The sequence below is a fragment of the Indicator indicator genome, chromosome 11 (assembly GCF_027791375.1).
Source record: "Indicator indicator isolate 239-I01 chromosome 11, UM_Iind_1.1, whole genome shotgun sequence".
Classification (NCBI taxonomy): Eukaryota; Metazoa; Chordata; class Aves; order Piciformes; family Indicatoridae; genus Indicator; species Indicator indicator.
In genome coordinates, this window is record NC_072020.1 from 10,339,728 (window position 1) to 10,366,431 (window position 26,704).

At 44.4% G+C, this 26,704-nt stretch overlaps 1 protein-coding gene across 1 annotated transcript in view; it reads right to left on the minus strand.

The window, feature by feature from the left end:
• Nucleotides 1-2,947: 2,947 nt before the first annotated feature.
• The window catches only part of CUL1 (cullin 1), a 31,954-nt gene continuing 8,197 nt past the window's right edge, over nucleotides 2,948-26,704 (minus strand). Inside the window, exons 5-21 of the mRNA XM_054384714.1 lie at nucleotides 26,084-26,174; nucleotides 24,514-24,677; nucleotides 20,737-20,899; nucleotides 19,035-19,165; nucleotides 17,838-17,945; nucleotides 17,632-17,738; nucleotides 16,334-16,382; nucleotides 14,205-14,336; nucleotides 13,135-13,252; nucleotides 11,857-11,933; nucleotides 10,551-10,682; nucleotides 8,758-8,850; nucleotides 7,143-7,190; nucleotides 6,967-7,049; nucleotides 5,787-5,892; nucleotides 4,312-4,425; nucleotides 2,948-3,431 (exon numbers count right to left, since the gene is read on the minus strand). Coding sequence (XP_054240689.1) covers nucleotides 3,351-3,431; nucleotides 4,312-4,425; nucleotides 5,787-5,892; nucleotides 6,967-7,049; nucleotides 7,143-7,190; nucleotides 8,758-8,850; nucleotides 10,551-10,682; nucleotides 11,857-11,933; nucleotides 13,135-13,252; nucleotides 14,205-14,336; nucleotides 16,334-16,382; nucleotides 17,632-17,738; nucleotides 17,838-17,945; nucleotides 19,035-19,165; nucleotides 20,737-20,899; nucleotides 24,514-24,677; nucleotides 26,084-26,174 — 1,797 coding nt within the window. The 3' untranslated portion in view covers nucleotides 2,948-3,350. The remainder of the gene's footprint in view (nucleotides 3,432-4,311; nucleotides 4,426-5,786; nucleotides 5,893-6,966; nucleotides 7,050-7,142; nucleotides 7,191-8,757; nucleotides 8,851-10,550; nucleotides 10,683-11,856; nucleotides 11,934-13,134; nucleotides 13,253-14,204; nucleotides 14,337-16,333; nucleotides 16,383-17,631; nucleotides 17,739-17,837; nucleotides 17,946-19,034; nucleotides 19,166-20,736; nucleotides 20,900-24,513; nucleotides 24,678-26,083; nucleotides 26,175-26,704) is intronic.

Genomic DNA, 26,704 nt, shown 5'->3' on the forward strand with positions numbered 1-26,704 from the left:
AAAAGAAACAAACAGCTGCCTTATCTTCAGGAATTTCTAGTACTGTGGGCAAGTTCGGAGCGCTGACGAGCGATGCAATTTGAAATCCTGTATTTGCAAAGTACTGTAACAGTTAATTTATAGTAACAAGTTTGACAAGAAACAAACCAACTTTTTATTGCCTTCTCACCAGCTGCAAAGTGTTTTGTACCAATGAACTTTTGCAATAAGGGTGTGGTACATTTTTCAACCTTGAATAAAGGATACTTGAACTTCTTCATTTATACTGTGAGCAAGCTGGGGGTTTGTGTCACCCACTGGAGGAAGCAACTCCACACTCATCCCCTTCCCTTGGTTCAGGTCACATCTAAGATTCATGTGAAGGTGTAAACAGGGTAGGAAACCTCAAGCATAAAGTAAAGAGTAAAACTCTTGGTCTTGCAGCTCTCATGAATCATAGAACCATAGAACTGTTGAGGCTGGACAAGCCCTCTGAGATCATACAGTCCAACTGTCACCCACCACCACCATGGCCATTAAGCCATGTCCCCATGTGCCATGCCCACAGGTTTCTTGAACACCTCCAGGGATGGTGACTCTGCCACCTCCCCTGGGCAGCCTGCTCCAGTGCCTAACAACTTTTGCAGGGAAGAAAGTTTTCCTAATAAACCCTTGGCATGAGGCCACAGGCACCCTCACTAAAGCAGTGGCTGCAGTTTAGAATCTCTGCACCCAAACTCATGTCTGCATCAACTGCACTGAACTTGTATTTCTGTCCATTAGCATTCAATGGGAGGGGAAGAGGGTCTCCCCTCAAAAAAAACCCAGAACAGCTGCAATTTCTGGCACAAACCTGACTGTCAGGACAGCTGTGGTATGAGGCACCACGCCAGGAAGTGTTCAAGGCCAGGTTGGATGAGGCTTGAGCAACCTGGTCTAGTGGAAGGTGTCCCTGCCCATGGCAGAGGGTGTTGGAACTAGATGATCTTTAAGGTCCCTTCCAACCTAAACCATTCTGCAAATCTCTAAGATTTGCTTCTAGCTGCCCGTTAGCTTCAGGAGCCAAAGATCTCTTCACTGTTCACTCAGTGTGGAAATAAGACAGACAAGGACAAAATTCCAACATGGTGGGGGGTGGAAGAGACCTCTGGAGATCATCCAGTCCAACATCCCCCACCTGCTAAAGCAGGGTCATCCACAGCAGGTTGCCCAGGATCACAGTGCCCAGGTGGGTTTGGAATCTCTCCTGAGAAGGAGGCTCCACAACCTCTCTGGGCAGCCTGCTCCAGGGCTCCAGCATCCTCACAGCAAAGAAGTTCTTCCTCATGTTGAGGTGGAACCTCCTGGGTTCCAGGTTGTGACCACTGCCCCTTGTCCTGCCACTGGGCCCTATCCTCTTGCCCCCTGCCCTTTAGTATCTAAAGGGATTGGACAGGATTTGAATAATTTTCTCAAGCAGCCAGCACTGGTAGCCCAATGAACTGGAACCTTCAATGGCAGCTTCTCTAAAGCAATAAACTGCCCGAGGACAACACGCCGATTACAGAAACGTTTCTCTCCTGCATCTTCTCTCTGTAAGCAATCACCACTGTGCTTATTACTGCCAGTTACTGTTCCTCACTACAAAATTTGCCAGCTGAGGGTGAGCTCTGCAACCCCCTTCATACCACTCATCTTGCTCAGAGTCCAAAAGTCAAAACTTGAGTAGTGGCACTGGTCTGAAGCTGGACCTCCCTCCAGGGGTTTAGAAGAGACAGTACAGAAAGCAACAGCACTGGGTTAAGGCTTTGAGAGGCCCCTTCTGCATGTGAACATTCAGCCTGCTTCTTACCCCATCCCTTGCATCCTCCATGAAGGGTTTACAAATACAACACACAAACCAGCACCTCGCCACAGGCTCCATTCTGCTAAACTTCAGAAGCAGTTTGAAAGCTGAGCAGCAGCCTTTACTGCAGTTAAAGTTCTTCCAGCACAGTGCACATAGAAGCTCAAGTGGGGCTGAGACTTTTCCCCTCTTTTCCAATCCAGCTGGGATCATAGCTAACACCACTCCATCAGTCTTCATGGAGTTAAACCCAGACCTTTGTGTAAGTCAAAGCTCAAGTATAACCACAAAAAAACAAACAAACAAACAAACAAAAAAAACAAACCCCAAAACCCCCAACCAATCAACAACAACAAAACAGTTTTCCTCAGAGAGCAGCAGTATCAACATGAAACCTGGCTCCCTTTCTTCATGCCAGAACAAACACTGAACATATCATGAATTCTAAGGGGAAAAAAGGGGGTTGGGTTCTTCCCACCATCAAGAACAGAGTATTTAACAGGGTGAGATAAGGACAGCCCTTCTAGTGTGGAAAGCCAAGGCTCATTTCACATGTGTAATGAACACCAAAGACCCTGAGAACAGAACCAAACCTGGTCAAGCACTATAGACGTCAAGCACTATAGACATAGCAACACTCAAGAGCTTTAATTCCCATCACAGGTCACATTCCATGGGAGCTCATCTTTAGGAACACACTCAATTTTCTCTTCCAATCAAAGAAAAGGGCAACCCAAGCCCAAGTTAGTCAGGGCAGCCCTTAAGTAAAGGTGATGAATTTTATAGTGCACCATTAAAACCAGCTCCAGTTTCAGCTGACCAAACACTGCCAGATCTATTCCAAGTATTTTCCAGTGTGTCTCTGGTGCAATCATCCTGGATTTCTGCTCAGAGCACAGCCACTGCCTCCAGCCAAAGCAGTAACCTGCACTCACCGTGGTGATGCTCACTCACTGTCCAGGTGATGATTTCTTCAGCCTGCTGGAGCCAGGGAGAAAGAGGCAAAGCAAAACGAGTTTCTTTGGCTCTCATAACCATTATACCTTTTTATTTACATTTAGAAAGGTTAAAGTCGTGAAACTTAAAACGATAAAACCAGAAGCGACTTGTACAGAAACCTTTTTAATTCCTTTATTTATCACACATTAAAAAATGAAACACACTATACAAATGGGTTTTCATAGCAGAGTACACATGGCTCCATTCAGACTCGCTCTCCAAGTGCTGCCAAACATTTCAGCTATAGCCAATGTATTGATTTAGATGCAGTAGCATGCAACCCTGGGAGGAGAAGGGTTTGGTTCCTCTCTCTTCTTAAATTAGGTTAAATGGCATCGGTGTCCGTATTTACATACTTGAAATGTATCAATCCTGAGCAGTTCTGATGTAAGCCTGAGACTGGCTGATGGGAGTCCTGGTCTCAGTCAGTAAAAAGGGAGGTCCAAATGGCAGCAGGTGGCTGCTATGAAGTTCGGCTGCGTTGGTTCTTCCCGTCACATACCTAGTCGCTGGGTGTCACACAGTCAAGTCATTGCTAAGGAAAACGTTAAGCCAGGTAACTGTAGGTGTCCTTCTCCCCATCCACGCGCTCCAAGTACTCCTTCTCGATCAGAATGTCGATGCACTTCTGTGGGACAAACACAGGTGAGTGGGAGGATGCTGGCACAAAAGCCCCCCCGAGGGCTGCCAGTGATCTGGGAGGATTTTGGCCACCCAAGATCCAGGGCAGGTAGAGGATGGGATCAGGTGAGGGGCACAGACCATCGCAGTTTGCTCCCCCGTTTCTGACCACATCCACCTGGATGTGTTCCTGTGTGACCTGTCCTAGATGATCCTGCTCTGATGGGGGGGTTGGACTAGATGATTTCCAGAGGTCCCTTCCAGCTCCTAACATTCTATGATACCCCACCAAACTGCACCATACTTGATGCCATTGTAGGGCAGAGACTGGGAGATCAACTGCTCACCAGTATGCTGAGCAACTCCATAGTAGTCCAATAAAGAACTAAACCAAGCTGCTTACTGTAAGGTTACTAATGACAGTAACTGGCTGCCTGCTTCACAATTTGACTGGGAGCATCACTTCCATCACTGGTGCCAGTTCTATGCAGTTGCTCTCCACTGCCCAGTGAATGTAAAAGTCACCAATAAGACCACTTAGAAGTGATGAGTTCTGTACAATGCCCCCCATCCCAACACTGCTCTTCTAGGAGGGAGGAGGAAACTGTTCTAGTGAGGGAGGCAGCTCACAAGCAGTGGTACTCCCACAGCTGGAAAACAAGGAACAAGAGGGGAGCCTGAGCAGAGGCTGCTGTGAGCTGGCACACTGCCAACACTATGAAACATGCATATTACTCTACAGCAGTATCGGTGATTAAAGTATTTCTTAGTTATTTACGAGCCCTCCTTACCCATCCCACCTCCTCAGCTTCCCTTTTGAATTCAGAAGTGTGTTTTTTGTCTCTCACCTTCTGCAACATGGGTTCAGAGATGTGGCTCACACATACCTTAATGACTGGAACTCGTGGCTTGAACCTTGAGGACAGCTGTGTTAGCACTTCTCCGAGCAGTTGCTGGTGTTTTAGAACCTTCCTCATTTTCATGATTCTCACAATAGCAGCCTGCACAGCAAAGCCAGAGAGGTGTGCCTTAGGAGCTGACTCCTTGTCCTTCTGGATAAAGCCATTTTATTGCCCTGGCAGATGAGGTCTGCTGGTGCAAAAGCATCACTGCAGCAGACCTGAGAAGCAGGTGGGCAGAAGCCTGCCTACAAATGGCAACTACTGCACAGCTCTCAGAGCTCCAGTTCTATGTAGCAGCAGTACTGCCATGCTCTCCTGGTAGAACATTTGAATTTCCTTCCCTGCTCCTTTGCTTCTCAAGTAGATTTGAAATGACATCACTAAAAGACTTGGTAATAAAATTCTAAAGCTGACAGGAAAGCCTGGGATGCATACAGAAGACTGTGACCAACAGCTGAGGGAGGTTCTCCTCCCATGCTACTCTGCCGTGAGTGACACTACGTCTGATGTATTGTGTCCAGTTCTGGGCTCCCCAGTTCAAAAGGGACAGGGAACTATTGGAGACAGTCATGGAGAGACCACAAAGATGCTGAGGGCCCTGGAGTCTCTGTGAGGAGGAAAGGCTGAGAGCCCAGGGGCTGTTTAGCCTGGAGAAGAGCAGCCTGAGAGGGGATCTGATCAATGCTCAGCAAGAGCTAAAGGGTTGGGGCAAGAGGATGGGGCCAGACTCTTCTCAGCATTGTCCAGTGATAGGACATGGGGCAGAACCCAGAAAGTTTCACCTAAGCACAAGAAAACACTTCTTTGGTGTGAGGCTGCTGGAGCCCTGGAGCAGGCTGCCCAGAGCAGTAGTGGAGTCTCCTTCTCTGGAGAGATTCCAAACTCGCCAGGACATTGCGGATCCTGGGCAGCTTTCTGCAGGTGACCCTGCCCATGGCAGAGGGCTAGAGCTAGATGATCTCCAGAGTTCCTTTTAACCCTAGTCTGTGATTCTGTGTAAGCACTGCTGATTTCATGCTACCCAGTCTTCACTCAGGAACTGCTGAGTTGTGCATCCATGAAAGGCAAACGGCCATCTGCATGATGTTAGAACAGGATGAACAGTGCCACAGACTCACAGAACGGTTAAAGAGCATCTAATTCCAACCCCCTGCCATAGGTAGGGACATCTTCCACTAGAACAGGTTGCTTCAGGCCCCATCCAACCTGGCCTTGAACACTTCTCCAGGCTCGGAGCCTCCACAACTCCACATCCTAACACGCCTTCCTCCCTGTCCTGCTTCAGAGTCCAAACACCTTTAAGAACGCTGTAGACACATTTTAGCTCCCCCAGAGCATGCTGCAATGGCATGTTGGCTTTTGATAGAAATTAAGACAACCCCAGGGAAGGGTCACATTGAAGGGTCACAAAGCTGCAGGTCTAAGTTGATAGCCCAGCAGCGTTCTGCTAGACAAGTCACCTGGATCAGTAGTTTCCTATCTTCCTCTATATTTTTATGTGTAGTTTCCTGCTCCTGCTTCTGTTCAGTCTTCATTGGCACATTGATGTTTACCCTTAATTTTTTGCTGTAAAGAGGAACAGAAGTTATTTTTAATCAATTGTTTATTAATAAAGCAATGAGCCTGCTTAAAAAAGAAAACAACCAACAAACCTTCCCCTGCCCCCCTGCAAACAGCAAACTAAACCCAAGGCCAGAGTAAATGCCACCCCACCACAGCCATCCACAACTAGTATAGGTGAGTGCTCTCAAGACCAGGTGCTGTGTCACCTCTGCACTGGGTGCCCAGCCTGCTGGCCCCACTGGGAAATGCTGCAGTGGAGAGGGGATCTGTTATTTTTTTCCTCAGTTCTGTGTGTTACAAATTGGGATGTATCAAGCCACACAGTGCAGTGACACTGAGCTCTTTCCACCCCCACATTAACCTCACCAACCATGAATTCTCAAACCTCTAATTATTGGTCAAGGAGGGGAGAAAGCAGGTAAAGAGTGAGGTACAGGGAAAGGTTTTTAAATATTTCTTGAGATGTTATCTTCAGGAAGCACTGAACTCCTCACTGGATTTATCTGTGTTTATGTCCATGCTCTGGTAAGCTTGATAAAGAGTCACCACGACTTGAAACACACTAGTGCTGAAAGCAGTGCTGGCTAAAGTAGACAATAAAGCTACTGAAAATCATGCTGATTAACTTCTGCAATCCCCACACACTCTGAAGTGCTAAAGTGAGCCTGCTGATCTTCTCCACCTTGTCTCCAGTGGATGAACATTTAAAGCTTTGACTTTTGATGGCCACTCTGCACTCCTGTAGCCTTATAAAAGGTGCAAGTCACACACCTCACTCAAGGCCAGCACAATTGCTTACCAGAAATAAACTATAAAAGAACAAAACAAGAACCAAGGAACAAAAGGACACAGAAAAGTATGTCTAGGCCTTGACAGACTTCATGACAAAGTCAGAGAGCTGACCAGTAACCAACCCACTCCTTTAGCTGAGACACGTCGGATCTACGCTTGAACTGGCACTGAAACCCTGGAGCTTTCACACCAGATAGAGTAGATTTTACCCAGCTTCTGAGAGCAGAGGAGGAGGCTGCTACCCCTCAGACACAAGTGATGTATGCTGCTGAAGGGTCTCCTTACTTTTTATAACCCAGATACAGTTTTATTAAGGTATCTGGTTTTAACTCCACCTCATCAACGTTTGCATTTTCATCTTCCAAAACCTGCAAGAAACAGACAAAAATAAATATTAACTGACACCTTTTGCTGAGGGTGAAGCAGGCCATAATAAAAAACAACAACAAAAGAGTACTCACAAGCAATTTTGATTTCAGCAGGATCTGAAGAACTTGTGCCAAGATATCCTACAAGTATAGAAAACATGATCAGCACAGGCAGACAGCACCTTTCTCCAGCTCCAAACACCTCAACAAAAATACATTCATTATTTAAGACTAAGGACTAATAAGTGCAGAACACTGCAAAAACAGAGAGCTAAAAATAAAAGGGCAGTAAAAATAGAGTTGACAAAATGGAATAAAGACCTTGTTGGATGTTAGGCCAGCTCCCTCAGCCTTTCCTCAGAAGGGAGATGTTCCACTCCCTTCATCATCTTTGTGGCTCTGCGCTGGACTCCTTCAAGCAGTTCCCTGAGGTCCTTCTTGAAGTGAGTGGTCCAGAACTGTACACAATATTCCAGATGTGGCCTCACCAGGGCAGAATAGAGGGGGAGGAGAACCTACTAATCACACCCTTTCTAATACGCTAGGATGTCGTCAGCCTTCTTGGCCACAAGGGCACATTGCTGCTCACGGTCATCCTGCTATCCACCAGGACTTCCAGGTCCTTTATACCAGAGTTGCTCTCCAACAGATCAGCCCCCAGCCTACACTGCTCCATGGGGATGTTCCTTCCCAGATGCGAGACTCTACACCTACCCTTGCTCAGTGATCTAACTCTACCAAGTCCAGGGCTAAACCATGTCCCTTAGCACCACGTCTCTGCCTCCTGGAAACACCCCCAGGGACAGGGATTCAACCACTGTCCTGGGAAACCTGCTCCTGAGAACTCTGTCAGCCAAGAAGTTTCTTCTAATATCCAACCTAAACCTCCCCTGGTGTAACCTGAGGCCCCTTCCTCTCCTCCTATCACTTGTTACTAGGGAGAAGAGACCAATCCCCACCTGGCTCCAACCTCCTTTCAGGGAATTGTAGATAGCGTGAAGGTTTCCCCTCTACCTGCATACACATATATACAGATGTACATATATATATATATATATGTGTGTATATATACACACAGAGAGATATATGTACATATAAATACACAGATACATATATACACACACATATATATGTATGTAAACAAACACCTGTAACAAATGGCACCACCACGGATCAACCATTTAGGCAAAATGTTGGATTTCCTACAAATTTGTCTTTTAACATCCAAATGTATGTAGTGGAACACTGAAAACTTCCTACCAGAGGTCAGCAGGACATGAGAGAACTCATTTGCCATGCTCAGAGGTGTATATATATACTAAGACTCATCAGAAGACTAGACAGTTGTGATTAGGATCACAGAATTATTTCTGTTGGAAAAGACCTCTAAGACCATCAAGTCCAGCCATCAACCTAACACCACCATGGCCACATGTTTCTTGAACACCTCCAGGGATGGTGACTCCACAACGTCCCTGGGCAGCCTGTTCCAGAGCCTGACCACTCTTGCAGTACAGAAATTGCTCCTAATATTCAATGACAGGAAAGTAAACCAGGAGAGCGAGTTGAGCAAGAGCTGTCCTTCAGGACAGAATGAACTCTGGCTATCCAATTGTCTAATCCCAATGTCTTATGTGAGCATGAAGAGCCCTGAAGACCAACAGCCTTGTTCACAAGGAGGTGGTAGTAAAATGTGCCATGCCAGTACCATTTTGATTTGAGTGCTGTCTGTCAGCTGCTGCACGGTGTAGGCGTCTTCTGTGTTGTACTGCAGCAAAATTGCCATCTGGAATGTGGATGCCTAATGGACCACAAAAAGAAAAACAAAACAGAGAAGGAAGAGAGGGGAGTGGAGAAGGCAGTGAGAATGAACAGGTTCATGAACAACCTGAAATTCACCAGTTAAACACATACACTGGAGTATTTGGGCAACAGAGAGTACCCAGCTGGTGCTGGTCATGACATAATACAGAAAAATCTGATGCTCCTTACACAGCCAGAACTTGACCTTCCAGCGTTAGCTAAACATAAACCCTGAGATGATGATCATTTAAGACACTTCATCAAGTCATCTATTACGGTGTCAAAGCCTTAGCTTTCTACTTGCTAATGCAATTTAAATATTTTCCTGTCACCACCTGACCCTCACCCATTTAATCTTCATTAAAACCTACAGAGTCTACTGACATCATCCTCCCAACTGCAGCAGAATAATGAACCCCATTTATAATCTGGGCAGATACCAGTGGCTTATTCTTGTCTGTCACCAGATGGTTAACATCTGCTGATGACAAGTTCAGAGAGCCTGAGATGATCTTGTTTCTTCTCCCTGTTCTGAGCTTCCCTCTATCTATTCTAGGAGGGAAAGTGAGAAGGAAGCCTCAATATGTTAATGAATGTTCTGACATACAAATAACGTCACAGAATCATAGAATGCTTTGGGTTGCACCTTAAAGTTCCAACCTCCCTGCCACGGGAATCTCCTACAAGACCTCCTAGAACACTTGCTTGCTACTAGAACAGGTTGCTCAACACTCCATCCAACCTGCCTTTCAACATCTCTAGGCTTGGAGTCTCCACAAATTCCCTGGGCAACCTGTTCCAGTGCCTCACCACCCTCGTGGGGAAGAATTTCTTCTTAATGTCACACTTAAATCCAGCTTCTTCCAGTTTGAAGCCATTACCCCTAGTCCTGTCGCTCCACACCTTTGGTCAGAAGTCCCTCTCCACCTCTCCTGTAGCCCCCTTCAGGTACTGGAAGGCTGCTCTAAGTTTTCCCCAGAGCCTTCTCTTCTCCAGGCCTGAACAACCCCAACTCTCTCAGCCTATCTCCATAGCAGAGGTTCTCCAGCCCTCTGATCATCTTTGTGGCCTCCTCTGGACCCATTCTTAACAGTTGCATATTCTTCTCATGTTGGGGGCTCCAAAGCTGGACACAGGACTACAGGTGAGGTCTCAGCAGAGCAGAGGCACAGAATCCTCTCCCTCCACCTGCTGCCCACACTGCTTTTGATGCAGCCCAGGACACGGTTGGCTCTGGGCTGCAGGCTCACATTGCTGTCTCATGTTGAGCTTCTCATGATTCAGCATCACCGAGTCCTTCTCCCTCAGCACTGCTCTCCATCCATTCTCCACACATCCAGGATTTGTGCTTGGGATTGCCCCACGCAAGGTGCAGGACCTTGTACTTGGCCTTGTTAAACTTCATGAGGCTGGCATGGGCCCACCTCTCAAGCCTGTCCAGGTTCCTCTGGATGGCCATCCCTTCCCTCCAGCGTGTCAGCTGAGCCCCATCTTGGTGCTGTTGGCAAACATGCTGAGGGTGCCTCACTCCCTCTGTCCCTGCCACCACCACAGGCCCATTTCACTGTGTAACGGATGACAACCAGGCAGTGTGTGGGCAGAGGTATTCCCATGAACTCCACTGCAACACAGACACGGCGTTCATCCTCTGAATGCAACCATAGGCCAGCCTGTCTCCTGGCCCCAGGCCCAGCTCACCTGTAAGGTGTATCTGTTTTTGAAGCAGTTGGTAACCAGTTCCCCTTTGGACAGCTGGTACAACCATGTTAGTTTTCTTCCACTGTGGCGACTGGCATAAAACGCAGTAAATCTCTGATAGCTGCGCTCTAACTGCACGGAAGCAACAACAACAGAGATTATTATTTACCTTCATTTACCATGCTCTGGAAGACAGAAAGAATTAAATCTCATCACCCTTACTTGTCTGAGTAAGGCAAACAGAAATACAAAGTATTCAAATTCTTCAGACCAAGTGAAAATTTCCCTTTGCTACAAGTTGTCTTCTCTTTTAAGAGTCATTGACAGCACAAACCTAAATGCTTGTTTAGGTTCCATTCTTCCTTTGATGATGTGACAGAACTATTTGGCTTGGAAGGCACCTTAAAGATCATCTAGTTCCAACCTCCCTGCCATAAACAGGGACACCTTCCACTAGTCATGAAATAGGTGAAGAGGGCCTACAAGAAACCTGGGGAGGGACTTTTTACAAGGGCTTGCAGTGATAGGACAAGAGGGAATGGATTGAAGCTGGAAGAGGGGAGATTTGGACTGGATGTTAGCAAGAAATTCTTTACAGTGACAGTGTTGAGACACTGGAACAGGTTGCTCAGAGAATTAGTGGATGCCCCTCCCAGGAGGTATTCAAGGCCAGGTTAGACAGGACCTTGAGTAACCTGGTCTAGTGGCAGGTGTCCCTGCCCACAGCAGGAGGGTTGGAACTAGATGATCTTTAAGGTCCCTCCCAACCCAAACCATTCTGTGACTTTATGACAGAGCAGTTATTCATTAAGCAAGGACAGAAAGGCAATTTCTTTTAACCACCTTCTTCCTCCAGGTAAGACCAGTTAGAACCTAACTCTCCTGTGAAGTATTCATGTCTTGTCTATTCTGGTTAAACGCTCAACAGAAAATGAGTTATTACAATAGTTAAAGGTTTTACTGGATGGAGCTGAAGTGACAGCAAGAGAAATGTTTCTTCAATACAAGTGTACACAGAAAAATACACTGACAAAGATTTGTTTCAGCTACCCTTGAATGTTCTGAAGAAAGATCCATTATCCAGGCTCTTTCCACAGAAGAAAACAGTTTTGTATTTCAGACAATTCCCTCCTGCTACCTTACTCCCTGATCTTGCTCCAAACATCCTCCAGCCAAAGAGGCAAACACCAGAGACCGTTTCAGACCTCCCCAACACACACCAGAACAGGAGGAGACACCAGCCTTGTAAAACAAATTTCTCACATGATCATTCTATGTTGGGATGAAGCAAGTGCAAGCTCCTCACCTCAGATGGCAGAGCAAACGTGCAGGATTGCTGGAACGGCCATGATCCAGAACTCAGCACCTGGATGCTGAAATCCACTGTAAGAGAGGTGGAAAGGCTGAGCTGCATTATTCCCCATGCAGCCACTCCCTCCCCAAACACTTAGTCTCAGTTCTAATACCGACAAGAAAAGGTTCTGCCTTTTGCTCAAACTAACACAATGAAAAAACATGAAGCAATCTGTACTTTTTTCACCCAGACAACAAAACAAACAAATTCATGCAAGATGTTGCTGCATGTGGAAGGCTTCAGATTGACTGAGACAGACACTCCATGTTCTCTTGTTTGTAGAAGTTATTGTCTGGTTTCTATCTCCACAGGGAATTTCTCTTTTAACATGCAAGTTAAAAAGTAAAAAAAATGGAAATGTTCCTTTTCATGTATCTCAAACTCATCACTCCACAGCACACAACTGCAGGAGTAAGCATTTCTTGTTTATACTTGTAAGGTATTTTGGGCTGGCCTCTAAAAATAAAGCAAAACTAAGTAGAAATGAAGGCTGACAATTGATAGGTGTAACTCTAATCCCACAAATTGACAATTCTTTAAAGAGTTTGTTTCAACATGCTTCAATGTAAACAACATTTCTTTATAAAGAAGGGGTGGGGATGTCTAACAACACAACACAGATTTAGCAGCACATTTGTTACATTATGGTTGGGCTTGATCATCTTGAAGTTTTTTTTCCGAACAAAACAATTCTACGATTCTATCCCTTTTTAACTTCATGTTCTACATAAATATGAACTTGAACCAAGGAATCATTAAGGTTGGAAAAGGCCTCTAAGACCATCAAGTCCAACCTTCAACCCCACACCTCCATGACCACTGGAGACCATGTCCCAAAGTGCCACATCTACTCTTTTTTTTTCTTTTTTTAAACACTTCCAGGGATGGTGACTCCAGCAGGTTGTGCTCAAAGTCTAAACTGTTTAAAGAAAACTGTCTTTTCAGTCACAAAAAAAGGAATAAAGACAGAATTCAAATGATTACAGTTACAGAGATAAACATGAGGTTCAAAATCAGGAGGAGGCTACTCAGAGGATATGAAGTGCTATTAGAAGACAAAGTCAAGAACTACAAGGTTGATTTAAAAATCCTAGCTAGCTATCTTGGTCAAAGTAATACCAACTTCTGCTGGGGGCATGATGTCTAAATTTGACATTTCCTTCATTCAGTCAGTTCTGTAGAAGAGGAAGTCAACTACTCAACAGCAGCTTAGGTAAAGGTATTACTTACAATCTAAGGGTTCTGAGTTGGTCAGGTGCTTCTTAAATTGTTCATTCAAGTCCTTGCTTACACCAATATCTTGGAACATCCGCTGCAGCTTGGAGGTATACTCAAAACCACAAGCTTGCTGTATTTTAAAAGCACAGATAAGTCATTAAGACATGCTTTTGACACTGGAGACTGAACAAAAACTAAGTATGGGAGCTTATTTCTTTAAAACGTGATGGAAAAGGTTCAATATTTCCCTTAGTCAAAGTGTTGATCCCTGAGACATGTCGTCAGAAAAAAAGCGAAGGAAATTTTGGTTAAGAATGAAGCAAAATACCCAAAGAAAGAGAAAACCAAAGGAGTATTAGATTATATTTTGCTTGACCCTGAATGAACAAGGCTTAAGGAAATCAAGCAACTTTCCAGCAGTCACCCCACTGGATCATAGAATCATAGAATCGGTCTGGATTGGAAGGCACCACAAGGCTCATCCAGTTCCAACCCCCCTGCCATGGGCAGGGACACCTCACACTACATCAGGCTGGCCAGAGCCTCATCCAGCCTGGCCTTAAACACCTCCAGGGATGGAGCCTCAACCACCTCCCTGGACAACCCATTCCAGGCTCTCACCACTCTCATGGGGAAGAACTTCTTCCTCACATCCAGCCTGAATCTCCCCACTTCCAGCTTTATTCCATTCCCCCCAGTCCTATCACTACCTGATATCCTAAAAGGTCCCTTCCCAGCTTTCTTGTAGCCCCCTTCAGATACTGGAAGGCCACAAGAAGGTCACCTCGGAGCCTTCTCTTCTCCAGACTGAACAGCCCCAACTCTTTCAGTCTGTCCTCATAGGATAATTACATCCACTTCATTCACTGGGATAAGAATAATGAAGCTTAACTCCCTCAGACAGACAAGCTCCTGGGAGGTTAAATGAAAGGGTTAAGGTCTACCTTTTGTGCTTTTCTACTGGACATAAGATCACAAAATGAAAAGAAGCACCCCCCTGAAAGAAGCCCCACCAATGCTGACCCAAGGTTGGCTGAAGGCTTGCAACATGGTAGGTGATGGGACAGTCATGGAATACTCACTTTTAGTTTAGAGATCATGCTTGCCTCAGCATCATCACTGGCACTGTTCTGATGCACAAGTCGTTTGGCCAACATTTTCGCGTAGAATTTTTGAAAGACGTCTTTGTCCTCGATGTACTTGAAGACAACCATCTGGAAAAGATCAGACAATTTGTAAGGGGGGAAAAAAAAAAGTCCCAAACAACTTAGAGACCAATGTATTTAAATGCCTAAATTGGAAAGGCAGGGATGTGGTGGGTGGAACACTCAGTGAATAAGGAATTGGCTGGATGGCTGCACTCAGAGAGCTGTGACCAATGGCTCAATGTCCAAATGGAGACCAGTGACAAGTGGTGTCCCTCAGGCATTGGTACTGGGACCAGTGCTGTTTAACACCTGTCAGCAACATGGACCTTGGGATTGAAGCACCCTCAGCAAGTTTGCTGATGACACCAAGGTCTGTGGTTGACATGTTGGAGGGAAGGGATGTCATCCAGAGAGATCAGGAGGCAACCATGTCCTGGGCTGCATCAAAACCATGTGGGCAGCAGGTCAAAGAATAGGTTAGAACAGGTCTAGAGAAGGACTATGAAGATGATCCGAGGGCTGGAGGACTTCTGCTATGAAGACAGGCTGAGAGAGTTGGGGTTTTTCAGCCTGGAGAAGAGAAAGCTCCAGGAGAAATTAACAACAGCCTTAGAGTATTTGAAGGGGCCTAGAGGAGACCTAGAGAGGGACTTCTGACAAAGGCATGAAGTGACAGGACAAGGGGTAATGGCTTCAAACTGAAAGAAGCTGGATTGAGATGACATATGAGGAGGAAGTTCTTCCCCATGAGGCTGGTGAGGCACTGGAACAGGATGCAGAGAGTACCTGTAGAGGCTCCAAGCCTGGAAGTGTTGTAAGCCAGGCTGGATGAGGCCTAGAGCAACCTGGTTTAGCAGGCATCCCTGCCTATGGCAGGGGGTTGGAACTAGATGTTCTTTAAGGTCCCTTCCAACATAAAACAATTTGAGATTCTATGAATTTTCTTGGAAAAAACCCAAAACAAAACAAAACTATTTGAGGTAGCTGTAGCTACTTCATTTAAACTTAGATTTTAAAGAAACAAGGTTCTGGGCTTTTAATTTTTTTTTTTCTTTGGAGCAGAGAGTGGTGGCATGGGTTTGTTTTAAATACAGATACTATCTTGAACACATGAAGTGCATGTTCCTCATCTATATTGATATGTAAGGTGTACATGTCATGTGTCTATGTAATTAAAATATACTATCAAAGTGATATATATCTATATGTACAGAAAAATGAAGTGAAAGCATAAATTCCATGTAGCCATTTCACATCTGCTGCAACAGGCTTTTTTCCATTAAAAAAAGAAAAAAATACAACTACCCAGCCACAGAGAGGGCAAGGTTATTACTGAAAAAACAATATTAGAAATGCCATAAAAAAACCCCAACAAATAAAAGTTTTGTTCTTGTCTGACTTGTGTGAGTTGAAACCATGTCCTGAGCTTCATCAAGAGGAAATGTGTTCAGCAGATTAAGAGAGGTGACGCTGCCCTTTTACTCTGATCTTTTGAGACCCCACTGTGTCCATTTCTGGTGTCCCCATCGTAAGGGCAGAGAGCTCTTGGACTGAGCACAGAGGACGGCCACAAAGACGTTTCAAGGGCTGGAGCACCTCTGCTCTGAGGGTAGGCTGAGGGAGCTGGGGTTGTTCAGCCTGGAGAAGACCCCAGGGCAACCTTACAGCTGCCTTCCAATACCTGAAGGGATCCTACAGGAAGGCTGGAGAGGGACTTTTCATAAGGGTGTTTGGCAACAGGACTAGAAGGAAATGGTTTTAAGCTGAGGGAGAGTAGGTTTAGACTGGATCTTAGGAAGAAGTTCTTCAGTAGTAGCAGGGTGGTGAGACTCTGGAATAGGTTGCCCAGGGTGGTTGTGGATGCCCCCTCCCCAGAGGTGTTTAAGGCCAGGCTGGATGAGGCCTTGGGTAACCAAGTCTAGTTAGAGAGATGTCCCTGCCCATGGCAGGGTTGTTGGAGTAAATGATCTCTGAGGTCCCTTCCAACCTAAGGCATTCTATGATTCTGTGAATGTTCCTAACTTGTCAAAGCTTACAGAGAACTGTATTCATAGACAACTTACCACTTGATTGAGGGTATCTTCCAATTCTGCTTCTTCTGGATTCTTTGAGCTGCAATTCAAGAAGTGTATTTTTAACAAGTCCTAAGCCTGCTGAATTAAAACAACATATGGATGTATAGGGAGAAGTTTATAAATAGAAGGGACAAAGATTGAGTAGCTCTGCTATCAAAGACTCTTTAGAGAGAAAACAGGGTCATGAAATGAACACTTTACTACCCCACATATAAGCAATTCTGAAGTATTTTGGAACAGTAAGGTGAAGTTCTGGACTACGACCACCAGCCTTGGTAGAGTTAGATAATGGTTGGACTTAATGATCTTAAAGGTCTTTTCCAACCAAAATGGTTCTATGAATTGCTCAGGATTTCCTGCTAGCCTGATACTTCTCAGCATTTATGGGCTTGAACATGAATGTCTCTCTTCCTGCCTTTTCTTCTGCTGCTAAATGCTATCAGATTTCTTATCTTAGACAGTACAGCTCAGAGAGCTTGACTGTATGAGAGTTCAGAGGGTACCACATAGGTTTTCTCCGTAACAAGCTTGTGCATCAGGCCTGCCCCGAGTCTCCCCTGTGGAAGAGGAAAAGTAAATCCTTTGTGGAAGGAAAGAGGGAATGGGGAAGGGAAAAGTTAGCAAGTTCTGGTTTTGGGTTGCTTGATGGTGAGTTGTTTCCTCCCCTAAACCAGCTACAAAAGCTGCCAGTGACAAAACTGACACCAGTCCAGTAAGAACTGAACTGATGCCAACACCAACTCAACATGCAAGCTGCCAAATCATTTGAAACCATACATCTTAGGTTGGAATTAAGATATCTTTAAGGTTTCTTCCATCCCAAACCATTCTATGACCTTCCCTAACAATGAACCATGAGAGGTTAGAAAGCACTTCTTGTCCTCCTCAATTGCTGCCCAGGAGGAAGAAGATAATAGAAAACAACAGGAAGAAAGCAAGATATCTCACAGAAAAAGAGAATGCATGTCTCCTCTTTACAACATACCTCAAATTTTTGTGGAAAAAACCAAACCAAACTAAAACCCCCCTTCTGTTTTATTGAAAACATGTAACTTGGCTTCCAAGATCTTTTATTATCTCCACTCTATCATACAAGAAAGAAAAGTAGCCTCCATACAGTCTTCAGGAACGGGCCTACTGAATTTTTTGCATTCAGAATGTGGTACAAACCATTTTTCTTGGAAGGTTAAGTTCTGTTCCTGAAGACTTCTATAAAACTTCATGTGCTAAACCCTTTGAAAGGCAAAAGCCAACCTGAATCAGTAACTTTGGCTTTGAGGACATACCTCTTCTTTAGTAAAGAGTCACAGTATCGTGCCAGGAGCTCTGGGGATTTACTGGATGACTGAGCCATTTTTGTCACTGCATTATTGTTTATAAATCGACCACAAGCCTGTAAATCACAAAAGACAGTGAAATTTTAAGAGACAAAACACTGAGTAGAGGGGGGGGGGGGGGAAAGTGCTCACCTTATGCCACTACATGTACTTACCTTGTCTAGTGCAGCCACAAAGCCAGCATCATTGTTGAATGCAGACATGACTAAAGCATTGTATTTCTTATGGACATCCAACACTGTCTGTACATACATTTTTGGATCCTGCAAGAAAAAAGAGATTGCTTTGGGAACCCATCAACATTCTGCTACTTCCTCTACAATGAAGCTAGTAAATTTTTATGGGCAACATCAGTGAACCATTAGAAATATTTTAAAGGTAAAATAAAAACCAGACTAGCTTAGGGCATGGGTTCAGGACTGACTTAATTAGCACAAGGTTTCATTTACACCAACCAGAGTGCAGTGTGCTACGCTATGTAGTACAACAAGACAATAAAAGCAGTTACTCAGCCACTGCCACCACTTCCTATGAGCACCTCTCCCATGAGAGAATTCTGGCTGTTCAGCCTTGAAAACAGAAGGCTCTGGGAAGACCTGAGAGCAGAATTTTAATATCTGAATAGGACCTAGAGGAAGGCTGAGGAAGGACTGTTTAGAAGGGCTTGTAGTGATAGGATGAGGGGCAATGGTTTGAAACTGGAGCAGGGGAGATTTAGGTTGGGCATAAGGAGGAAGTTCTTCACAGTGAGAGTGCTGAAATACTGGAACAGGTTGCTCAGGGATGTGTTTGAGGCCCCATCCCTGGAGACATTCAAGATCAGACTCAATGTGGCCCTTGGGCAACCTGATCTAGTTGGAGGTGTCCCTGCTGACTGCAGCAGGGTTGGACAAGATGACCTTTGAGGGTCCCTTCCAACCCAGTGCATCCTGTGAATCTGTCAGAAGCTGAAAATGAAATAAAATACAGGCCACTGGAGATAATGCTTCTTGAAAGAGTGGACCTGTGCAAGTGTAAGGTACTCTGTTTGCACAGCCATCCTTCCAAGCAGCATGACACCCTGACAGAGAGCAAACCCACAAGGGGAAAACCAACCAGCCAAACAGCAGCAACACCAAAACCCCAAAGAAACAAATCCCAAACCCCAAAGCTCAATGCACAGTAACACAGGGGTGTGACTTGTTTTAAAATGATGATCAACCCCAGATTAGGACTGCCTGGGCCTCAAAAATTTAATCAGAGAGAGGGAAAACACAGTGGAACAAATAAAGTGGAAATGGTATCAGGAAGAGTTCCCCCTCATGTGAAAGTGGCAAAAACCACACACAGCCTTATTTTGGTGGGATACTTGCATTTAGAGCAGCTTCTCCACACTTCTCAATTGCAGCTAGACCCTGGTTATGAATGTGGGTTTCCAAAAGCTTTTTCAGCTCTCCAAGGCCATCCTGGATTCGAGATACAAGGTTATACATGCGTCCCAAGTCTGAAAAAAACACAAGAGAAAAGCCAACATCTCCCATTTGTACCAGGTACAACTCCAGTTTCTTGTTTGCCACTTGTCAATAGGAGTTAACATCCATCACCAACAAAAACATACCTGCAGCTGCCTCTGCAACAACCTAGAAAACACTACAGGAGGAGAAAAGCAAAACAAAACAAAACCAACAATAACCCCAAAGCAAACAAACAAAAGCCCCACCACAGCAGCATAGCAAGTCTTTGCAGTAAGCTTGAAAGTTAAGACTGGTTAAAGAGAAAACAAGTTAACATCTGATTTACCTACACAATGCTGCATAAATCTCAAAAAAGCCCAGCCTGATATGCAGAAATCTATTTACTTTTGATTTCTAGGATTCAGCAATTTAAAGAGATGAAATGGTTTAAAAATGGAGTTAAAAATCTCTCAAGTAGATGAACTTTTCAAGTGTTACAACAAATTAGGACTGTTATTATACATAGAATCATTTTGGTTGGAAAAGACCTTTAAGATCATTGAGTCCAACCAGTATCTAACTCCACCAAGGCTGGTGCTAAACCCCCTGCCTCTTGGAAACACCTCCAGGGATGGGAATTCAATCATCTCCCTGGGCAGCCTGTCCCAGTATTTGAGAACCCTTTCAGGGATGAAGTTTCTCCTAATATCCAACCTAAACCTCCCCTGGTACAACTTGAGGCCATTTCCTTTCATTCTATCGTTTGTTGACCCACCTTGTTCTATCCTTTCAGAGAATTGTAGAGAGCAGTGAGGTCTCCCCTCAGCCTCCTTTACTCCAAACTGAAGAAGCCAAATTCCCTCAGCTGCTCCTCACCAGACCTGTTCTCCAGATCCTTCATGAGCTTTGTTGCCCTCCTCTGGACCTGCTTCAGCATCTCAATGTCTGTTTTGTAGTGAGAGACCCAAAACTGAACCCAGTACTCAATCTGGGACAGCCTCACCAGTGCTGAGCCCAGGAGTACAATCACTTCACTACTCCTGCTGGATACACTATTGCCCATCCAGACCAGGATGCTGGTGGCCTTCTTGGCCACATGCTGGCTCATGTTCAGCCAGTTGTTTATCCAGTTCTTTCCCTGCTGGGCAGTTTTGTGTATTTTAAATATTTTGATTTAGAAGCTCCTTATTTGCTTCTACTCATCTTTTAACTTCCTATATGCACTTGTGGAAAACTTGGACTTTCAAATTCTCCCTGCTGACTCAGAATCACGGATGAAACTGAAACAGATGGTAAGACTACTGGTCTGGCATTCGTCTCACACCTCCCTCATGCGAGCTTCAGCTCCTGTGGGAAGGGCAGTTCTTGGAAGTTCTTCCAGCCATGCATGGAGAAATCAAAGTTGGTGCTGTTTTGCCTTTATTTTGGGGATAAGAATAGATTTGAGACAGCACCCTAAACCATCTCACTTCGATCAAAAGCTGCTTGTCAGTTCAGTGTCTATCTTCTCTCTCCATTTAATTTCTGAGCAAACCAGGCCTAGGTATCACCAGGATTTCCAGTAGTCACCAACTACCATGGAGGAGCTCTAAGCCTAAACCCAACGTCTCAATCTCCTTACCTTCATTTTTGTCAGCATCCAGCAGATTCTGGAACTCTGTGTGGAATATCTCCAGGTGCTTTTCAATAAGTACCTGCTCACATTTTCGTGCTAGCTCATCTTGTGTGCTCTCGTGGAGGTACACCTGAACTCTACGCTGCTCCTCCAGCAGGCGAGCTTCAGCCTACAGAAGAGAGAGAGAAGCATGAAACCTGTGTGGAAGGCACAAGAGAAACCCAACAGCAGGCAACAGGTGACTATTTGGTGAGGTCAGCTAGAAAGCAACAACAAAACTCTCACTAATGTGCTGTGGAGCCAGTGTTTATGACGATGGTTAACGTTATACAATGTTGGAATGGAGAGGAGAATCACAGCAAGATTGCTGTCCCATTGCTTCTGAGCAATGGGGGGAAAAAAGTTTACAGATGGAAATCTGCTGTCATGAGAGGCTGGCTGTTTTAGCACCAGCAAGCTCTCCAGCTACAGAGGTAGTTTTAAGACAAGCATGAACCTATCTCAGACCTCCACAAAAGTAAAAAGCAGAAAACTCCAATTTCACAGTGTGCCTGTGAAAAATTTATCATGGAATCACAGAATGCACTGGGTTGGAAGGGACCCTCAAGGATGATCTTTGTCCAAGCCCCACTGCAGTCAGTACAAGCACTGCCAATTAGTTCAGGTTCCTCAGGACCCCAGTAAGTTTGACTTTGAATGCCTCCAGGGATGGGACCTTAACCACCTCTCTGGGCAATCCCATCTCCATCTGGACATCAAAAATGTGAATGCTCTCATCTACATTCTTACACAGAACAGCTTTTCAATAATTTACAACCATTTACATCACACCAGCATTTCATCTGGCACATGTAATGCTACATATGTCTGTCTTTCTGGCAAAGCAGAATGCTAAATGCCACTGAAGAAACCCTGCTTACACCAAAATGTAAACCTGGAGTTGTTTACGTAACAATGACCTCCAGCTTGTTTCCAAAAACCTTGAAGATTCACTTTATTGTTAGGAATAAAGTGCCCAGGTCTCCTTCTCAATCCTAATTATTTAAATTATTACCACACCAAGGGAAGGAAATTAAGTTAGTGCACTCTCCTAGTATTTTAGAATACTGAGCACACATGAAAGGTCGTATCATGGCCAGCAACAACAGCACAATGACACTGCAAGTACACACAGGGGCCTTAAATCATGGAATATCAGAAAGGCTGGGGCTGGAAGGAACCTCCAGAAATCCAACCCCCCTGCCAAAGCAGGGTCACTTAGGGCAGGTCACACAGGAGCACATTCAGGCAGGTTTTGAAAGTCTCCAGAGACTGAGACTCCACATCCTCTCTGGGCAGCCTGCTCCAGGGCTCCAGCACCACTCTCTGGGCCTGGCCACCCATGCATTTTTTCACCCAGGGAAGTGTCCACCCATTCAAGCAGCCAGTTTCTTCAGGAGGGTGCTGTGGGAGACAGTGCCAAAGGCTTTACTAAAGCCCAAGTAAACAACATCCACAGCCTTTCCCTCATCCCCTGAGCAAGTCACCCTGTCACAGAAGGAGATGAGGTCTGTGAAGAAGGACCTGTCAATTCATGAACCCACGCTGAGTAGGCCTGATCCCCTGGCTGCCCTGCCTATGTTGTGTAATGACACTGAGGATGATCTTCCCTGGCACCAAGGTCAGACTGACAGATCTGTAGTTCCCCAGATCCTCCTTCCAGCCCTTTTTCGTAGGTGGGCATCACATCTGCAATCTCCAGTCCTCTGGGACCTCCCCAGTTAGCCAGGACTCACTGTTCTACAGGATACAACACACTGGTGTGCAAGAAGGTGCTCCAATAGGTTTCTTTTGGGGGTTTTGGGGTGTGTGTGTGTTTGGATTTTTTCCTTAAGTCTGTACCATTTGTGAGTTATGGTCACAGTTACTGCATAGTCTAATGCACATCTTGTCCAGTTTCACCAGTTAGATCCCAGGAAGTATGTAACAAAACCAGTTTCTTGTTCAGTTTGATTTCAGTATCTCCATGTTATCCATGAGGAGATGCCAAGATAGCCCAACCAGCTCACGTACATCTCTAGTATAGTAATTTGAGCAGAGACTCAAGGCTACACCCTTTGTTGATGAAGATTCCTCCTGCCTTCTGCTACCTTTAGATGTGTTTTCAGCTTCGGCATCAGGTTCAAGCAAAGTGAGTTGCCCTTCTGTGGATTTCTGAAGTCTTGAGGACTGCTTAGAGTAAAAACTAAGTTCTTTGTACTTGCCACTAATCTCTAGTTCTTGAAATAGCAATGACCTTCAGACAGCTTTTTACTGTCCTGCACCAAGGAAGCCTGGATTAGCCCAGTCATTAGCTGACCGAAATTCCCTTACTCTGGTTTTAGATATATTTTAAGATTGAAGACAAGCAATTGAAAGAGAAGTAGCAAAAATAAAAAAAAATCATTAATTCAATAAGAGAGAAGCAAACACAGGTAGATCTGAGCTTTGCTGGACAACTACCTCAATGCAGGGTTCATTTTACTGTGCAATTTCTAGGACTTCTTTTGTTTTGTTTTGGGTAAATCAAACTTTAATTCCAGCACTCAGACAGGATGTGTTCTGTGGCAAAAGAGTTCCCAAAAATAAACACAAAGATCCTGCAGGGAGGGACATGTATCTGCTTATTGCATACTCAAAAAGCTCACTCTCTGCCTTTTTTTTTTTTCAATTGAACTGAAAAGGAAAAAAAAAAAAAAAACAACAACCAAGCAGCAATTCAGAAAGTGAGGAAATGTACTGAGAAAGATACATAAAGCAGCACTTGTCCAGGGTAGAAGATGATCTGTCTGTTGCACATTAGTAAGACTGACCCAACAACCAGGCTAGAGTCAGTGTTTATCCAGCCTGCTCTTACATTGCTCTTCCTGATCCCCTAAACCAGAGACTAAGAATATAAAAATCTGATCAAAAACATTGTCTGGGGTTCATTACATTACAATATTCTGTGGGAATTAAAGCTAATTAACAATCTATTTCCCTGGCCAGCTTGATCAGGAAGAGATTTCAATAAATGTGCTGACACACAATTGTATAGGAAGAGTAAACTTCTAGATCAGAATTAGAACAACTATTTTGGTGTCTTGAAGTCAAATAAAATCTGAATTTATTTTAAGATTCTCTTCTGGTTTGCCTAATACAAAGTTTCAAGCTTTCATGGTACTTCCTGAAACAGAATCATAGAATGGTTTGGGTTGGAAGGGACCTTAAAGATCATTTAGTTCCAAACCCCATGCCACGGACAGGGACGCCACCTATGAAACCAGGTTGCTCAAGGCCCCATCCAACCTGGTTTTCAACATTTCTGGGCTTGAAGCCTCCACAGCTTCTCTGTGCAACCTGTTCCAGTGCCTCTACACCCTCATGAGGAAGAATTTCTACCTCATGTCTCATCTAAATTGAGCTTCTTTCAGTTTGAAGCCATCACCCCTCATCCTGTCACTCCATGCCTCTGTCAAAAAGTCCCTCTCCAGCTCTCCTGGAGGTCTCCTTCAAATGCTAGAAGGCTGTTCTAAGGTCTCCCTTGAGTCTTCTCCAGGCTGAACAACCCCAACTATCTTATCCCATCAACACACTAAGGAGACAAATACCAGACCAGATTAATACAGAAGCAAATCACCACCGGGAAAACCAGTTAATTTTCTCTGTAAAATCATTAGCATTTTAAAAAACTGATAATAAAAGCCAAGAGTTTTTTAATTCCTTTACCTCTAAAAAAACCACCCATATCCAGAAAATAATGACAAAGCTTATTAAATAACTCACCTTCTTCATGTACTCTGTGACTGGGTTCTGTTGCAAGAATTCAGTACTTTCTCGTGTATAAAATCTCTCTGTGTCAGCAAGAAACTGAGATTCAAAGGATTCTTTATAGACAGTTAGTGTAGGTCCTTTTGCAAAGGCATCATCTTCATTCAGTCCCAGCTCCACTACAAAAAGAACAAGTAATGACACAATTATCTTTTATCATAGAATAACTGAATGGTCTGGGTTGTAAGGGACCTTAAATGATCATCTAGTTTGAACTCCCCTGCCATGGGCAGGGACACCTTCCACTGGACCAGACTGCTCAAGGCCCCATTCAACCTGGCCAAGAACTCTTCCAGGGAGGGGGAATTTATGAAGTGGTCTCTTGCAAATGAACAGGTACCCTCCTCCCAAATTACACAAAGGTGATCAATTGTGACAGCATGATCACCCCTTCTTTAAAGCTTTGAGAAGAATCCATTTATTTTGCAGTTAAAAAATAAGCAGCACAAGACATTACTCCTGCAAACTGTACTTTTTGATACATGGATGACAGGATTTGGAACACATCACTCAACATTGTTAGTTCAAATTGCCCTTCCTTTTTTTTTTTTCCACAGATTCACAGATTGCATTGGGAGGGAAGGGACCCTCAACAGTCATCTTGTCTGACCCCACTGCAGTCAGCCCAGACACTGCAACTAGATCAGGCTGCTCAGGGCCACATCAAGTCTGATCTTGAATGATTCCAGGGACAGGGCCTCAAACACATCCCTGGGCAACCTGTTCCAGTATTTTACCACTCTCTCATTGTAAAGAACTTCCTCCTACTGTCCAACCTACATCTAACCTGCTCCAGTTTCAAACTGTTGCCCCTCGTCCTATCACTACAAGCCCTTCTAAACAGTCCTTCCCCAGCCTTCCTGAAGGTCCCCTTCAGACAGTGAAATGTAGCCATAAGGTCTTCCTGGATCCTTCTCCTATCCAGGCTGAACAGCCACATCTCTCTCAGCCTGTCTTCATAGGAGAGGAGCTCCAGCCCTCAGATCCTCATTTTGTCCCTCTGGAGCAGATCCATGTCTGTCATGTTGGTTGTCCCAGAGCTGGACACAGTACTCCCGGTGAGGTCTCACCAGAGCCAAGCAGAGTTTTCCTCTTGCAGTTTTAAATTAAATGCTGATTCTTCTTCTTATTATTGTTAATGACCACTTTCAACAGTAATAATAGTAATCAGAATGACAAACTCTCAGTTTCATGTAAGGGGGAAAACCCAGTCCCACTCCACTTTGAAAACTGCTATGCTTTCCCTCTTCCAGATTTAGCTCCTACATGACTGAGTCCTAAACAATGAATGCTCTTGTCAGTTGCACATTCAAGCCTTACAAATGTAACCAACTAATTGCATCCAGTGCCTCTACAAACATGAAGTTAAAACAGTATATAAATGTGTTTATTCTACTGAAAATCTTTACTGGGCATCCAAGGCAGTGCTCTGATAGAGGATATGTTTTTACTTTTTTTTTTTTTTTTAAAGAAAGTAACAAAACCTTAAAGCAAGTTTATTTATTTATTTATTTATTACACTTACCATAAGATTGTACAACTCCACTGATCAGCCTTGTATTGATAGTTTCCCCATTTCTCTCCTTTTCAATCAGTTTCAAAACAGCATTTGTTACCTTGGAAAACAGGCATTAAAAGTAAATCAGGCACAGAGAAAGCACCTAGTAGTCAAGCACAGTAGTCAAGCAGAATTGTATTCCTCTATTCAAGGCAAGTCAAGCCTCTTGAGAACAAAACTGAAGGCCAACTGAGCATACAAAAATTCCTACACAGTATGCTGCACCTTTAAATTCTACAATGTAATTCCAGTCCAATTAATGGTCAGCTGTAAAAGACTATGAAAGTGCTTGGTTGTTTCTTGTTTGGTTGGTTGTTTTAATTTCAAAAAGCACCTTCTAAACAAAATTTGGTTTACACCTGAAATACAAGAAAATTTTGCACTGAGAGCTGAGCTAACCATCTGTACTTCACACAAACAAAGCTATTGGTTCATGCTGAAAAATATGTTACAGCTACTGTTCCTCTCCACTGCAACCTAGCTTTGTAATAGAACGGTGTTTTCAGCATAAAGTACTGAAAAATAAGAGTGAAATCAACATACATAAATAGACTATTCTGTTGTGATGGAACATTTTGTTTTATGTTG